The sequence below is a fragment of the Cinclus cinclus genome, chromosome 1, assembly GCF_963662255.1.
Source record: "Cinclus cinclus chromosome 1, bCinCin1.1, whole genome shotgun sequence".
Classification (NCBI taxonomy): Eukaryota; Metazoa; Chordata; class Aves; order Passeriformes; family Cinclidae; genus Cinclus; species Cinclus cinclus.
Genome location: NC_085046.1, coordinates 11,265,684 through 11,269,497, shown reverse-complemented (window position 1 = coordinate 11,269,497; position 3,814 = coordinate 11,265,684). Strand labels below are relative to the sequence as shown.

The following is a 3,814-nucleotide window of genomic DNA, read 5'->3' as shown; positions in this document are numbered from 1 at the left end:
TGACAAATTTCATTCTGTGGTGTGCTAATTGCAGCTGCCTTTGCATAAGCCACCTCCAGTCTATGACAGTATGTTCCACCAAGCTGAGGGTGCAGTGGGCAAATCCCTAATGAATCATGGGAGTCTATTTTATATAAATAGACTTATCATGTTCAGTTTAGCTTGACAGTTTGGGCAACATTCAGTCAGATTTCAGTATGCCATGATTGCATCTTTACCTTGTGGTCAAGGTCCAGTTAACATAAACTGGCATGAGAAAACATTTTTGGCTGTCAGCCTCGTTACCCTTTTTGATCAGTACTGGGGCTGTTAATAATCTTAAGCTCCGATAAAAAGGAAACATGAAGCAAGAGCCAGGTTACAGGGTACAACCACCTTATGAATCTCAAGTTGCTAAAGCTGCTCCTCCCCCCTCACGACCCCAAGAACTAGTTTTATCATTTCTGTACAAGGGGAAAGGATTCCAACTCCCAGCCTCATCCTGAAGCAGGAATGAAAAACACTTGCTCTGGTGTGCCTGACTACTTCCTGCAGAGTTGAGGATGGAAAAGGGGAGTTTGTTTTTCCTTCACTGGAGTCTTTAGAGAATCCTTCAAGTGCTATTCCCCGGGTTGTTTAAAAGCAAGTGAACACACATGTGATGTTTGCAACAGTATTTTATTTCACTTCAGAAACATTAAGCACATCCTGTAACTCAACACAAGAACTAGCCATCTACACTTATTTTTGGGGTGTAAGTACTCTGAAACAAAGTGCAGTAGATGAGTAACTTCCGGAGTGCATAGAACGGTGTTGCACTTGCTTGTTAAAGGGCAGTATCAGTAACTGGTGTTTTCCATTAGATGCAAGGGTTTGTTTCAAACATAACACACAAACAGGACAAAATCTGTGTGACAGCTGAACGTCTTGTTTCACGTAAAGTGCTGGAACAATAATTTAATGTTACAAAACAAAGCTTTAACGATTCTAAAGCATTGTTACTCACAATGTGCATCTATGACAACAATCTAGATGTGGTGTGTTTAGATGGCTCCAGTCTCAGCTTCCTTTGGGAGCATGGCCACGTGTTCCAGCTGGCCTGAGTCTGACACATCATAGCTGGTCTTGTACTTGGCCAGGATCTTCATCAGTGGTCGCAGCTTCAGCCACCACTGCTCCTTGGGAATCCTGTGTCTGGGGTGGAAACAGGGAGGTGAAATACATGGGGGGGAAAGGCAAACACCTTCCTTATAAATGGGATCAGGCATTGACCGTCATGTGGGGATGTAAAACACTGACCCAAAATTAGGAGAATGAAGGACAGAAGCCTAAAGAAATGAACATGTCTTATTGGAAGATGTTAAGCATAATACCAAATTTGGCACAAAATGCTGCCCCACTGAAATGAAGCAGAAGTAATTCTAGGCATTAAGGCAAAGATAATCACTTAAAAGTACAGTGGAGTCCCAGACTTCACCAAGAGACCTAAGTGTAAGGAGGAAGAAGTAAAAGCACAAAGGCAAGAAAGAAGCAACAACCCAAGTGGATCTGGCAGCATTCAGGCCGAAGGCAAAAGGAGTAAGGTGCTGGGAAACGTTTGTTTGAAATGGTGCAAGGCAGGCTGTGGTGAGGTGTTTACCACCAGGCAGTGCATACGTACACAAAATCTGTTTCACTCTTGAGCTCAGCCACGGGTTGGAAAACAAGGTTGCGTCTCCGCATTCCCAGCAAACAGACTGAGTCATCTGTATTGGCAAATACTTTTCCTGAAAAGAATGAAGTAATTCAGCATCTTTCTTACATGTATAAGGGCAAATACTCTTTTTCTGTAATTAAACAGAACAAAAAAAAACTTACAGTAGCCTAATTTCAGCTACTGATTATTTAATAGAATGATAAAACATTAGTGCTTTAATAGGGTTAGATCTTCACTTTTTAATCAACTTTGGTGATTAGCAATGATATGAGTGCAATTAGACAACAAAAGGATTGAATCTTAGCATCCGGTTTTAGATCAGATTTTAGGAAGTAGTGCTTTAACAAAAGTTCCCAAAGATGACATATTACCTCCTTCTGTTTCCCATGAAGTCAGCATGAAACAAAGAAAAAAAACCAGATATAACTGTTGTTCTGTAATGCAAACATTAATTCCTACATGTGTTAAAACCTGCAATCACACTGGCTATTTTGTTTTAAGAGGATGATGAAACTGATGAAATAACTGAATAATATATCTGATGAAATATCCGAATTAATTGACCTCACTCAAGTGGAAATGCTCATACAGCAGGAAGCACAGCAAGGCACTACTAAAAAACACCAAGATGGGAAAATGATGACTAACAAACATTCATCTGTTTGCAAAGTGGAGGAGTCTTACATACTGACAGACAATCAGACAGTAACAAGAAACTGCACCAAACACTTCTGCACCTTTCCGGTAGGTTTCTTTCAGTTTTTTGGAGATCCACTGCATAGCTTTTGCTGAAATTTTTGTCCCAAAATTTCTGTCAAATGGTGAAGGTGCTCCACCCTGTGTGAAAATTGAATTCTGGGTTAGCTCATTAAACCAGGATTGGTGTCTATCAGTTATCCCTGCTAATGGCCTGCTCTACCTCTTATTTCCATTTCCCCTACCTAGAAAAACAAACCAAAAGCCCCACCCCATAAATCAATCTAAGGTGTTCAAAATTTGTGTTCAGCACCTGTGGAATTCTCACAGAATCAATACTACTTCTCACTTAGAAGAATGGAGGTGACTGTGCACTTTGCTCCACCTCAGCCTCGGTGATGAGTGTAGCCAAATCAGGAACTCCCTTTGTCCACCAACCAGCTGCACAGTGAGATAAAACAATGCTGATAACATAGGCCAAAGGAGTAGCTCACTTCTGTCTCTTCCACAAGCACACCCACCTGCACAGATTTTCTTAATGAAATCTCTACTCTTCAAGAGGCCGATACATTATGGATGGGCAGATAATTCTATTATGAAGAAGGTATTACAATTAATTTTAAAGACAAAATGATGAATTATTTATTAATATAGTCAGGAGAAGAATAAAAATTTATAATACGAAAACATTTTTCCTAGATTTTTTAAAAGGGGTTTGCAATAAAATCTGATGCTAAAAAATCCTTGAGTTACCTACGAACAAAAATCCACTCTTTTTTCCCTTAATCTTGAGTCAGACTTGCTTCAAACGCTTGAATAGTGTAGTGTATATAACTCTGTGCATACAAAATTAGTCCTGTCTGTAACTTTAAGCTTGTACTTACCTGCTGCATATGGCCCAATACATTTTTTCGACAGTCAAACACTCCTTTTCCTTCTTCAGAATACAGCTGATAAATGAAATCAGTTGTGTAGTTCTCATTGCAATTCTCATTTCTGCAACAATTAGGACCAGATAATTAGCAAATTAAAGCACTGGATGTCTTTACAGCTACTGAATGACAAGTCTTTTCCCTTTTCTTGATAGCAGTAATCCTGGCTTGGACATTTTCATCAGATCACGTACACTCAATTCCATGTAACAGGCTCGTGATTTTTAGGGTTTTTATAGTAAAGGCCATAGTGCATGTGACACACTACTTTTAGTAAGAAAGAATCTAGAATAAAAGACAAACCTGACGAGAAAACAGACTGAAAATAGGATGAAGTGTTAGATTACAGAGCAAATATATTTACATAGAAAGAAGTAAGTTTTGGACTCAAACTTCCAGACAGGTCCCAGAACTGCCTTTTGGAGCAACAGCTTTTCTAAAAATCTAAAGTTAAAGGAATAATCAAGGAATATAGACTTGGAGTGTCATTCCAAGTGGCCAAGCAGCCTAC

The 3,814-nt window shown here is 39.4% G+C and overlaps 1 protein-coding gene across 5 annotated transcripts in view; it reads right to left on the bottom strand.

Annotated features, from left to right (window-relative positions):
* Positions 1–734: 734 nt before the first annotated feature.
* The window catches only part of PFKP (phosphofructokinase, platelet), a 41,572-nt gene continuing 38,492 nt past the window's right edge, over positions 735–3,814 (bottom strand). For 4 of the 5 annotated variants that reach the window (XM_062493923.1, XM_062493932.1, XM_062493941.1 and 1 more), the window contains 4 exons: positions 3,256–3,367; positions 2,413–2,512; positions 1,640–1,745; positions 735–1,173 (listed from right to left, as the gene is read on the bottom strand). In XM_062493923.1, coding sequence (XP_062349907.1) covers positions 1,023–1,173; positions 1,640–1,745; positions 2,413–2,512; positions 3,256–3,367 — 469 coding nt within the window. In that variant the 3' untranslated portion in view covers positions 735–1,022. Of the gene's footprint in view, positions 1,174–1,639; positions 1,746–2,046; positions 2,053–2,412; positions 2,513–3,255; positions 3,368–3,814 lie in introns of all 5 variants that reach the window. The other variant, XM_062493950.1, reaches the window with a different exon arrangement.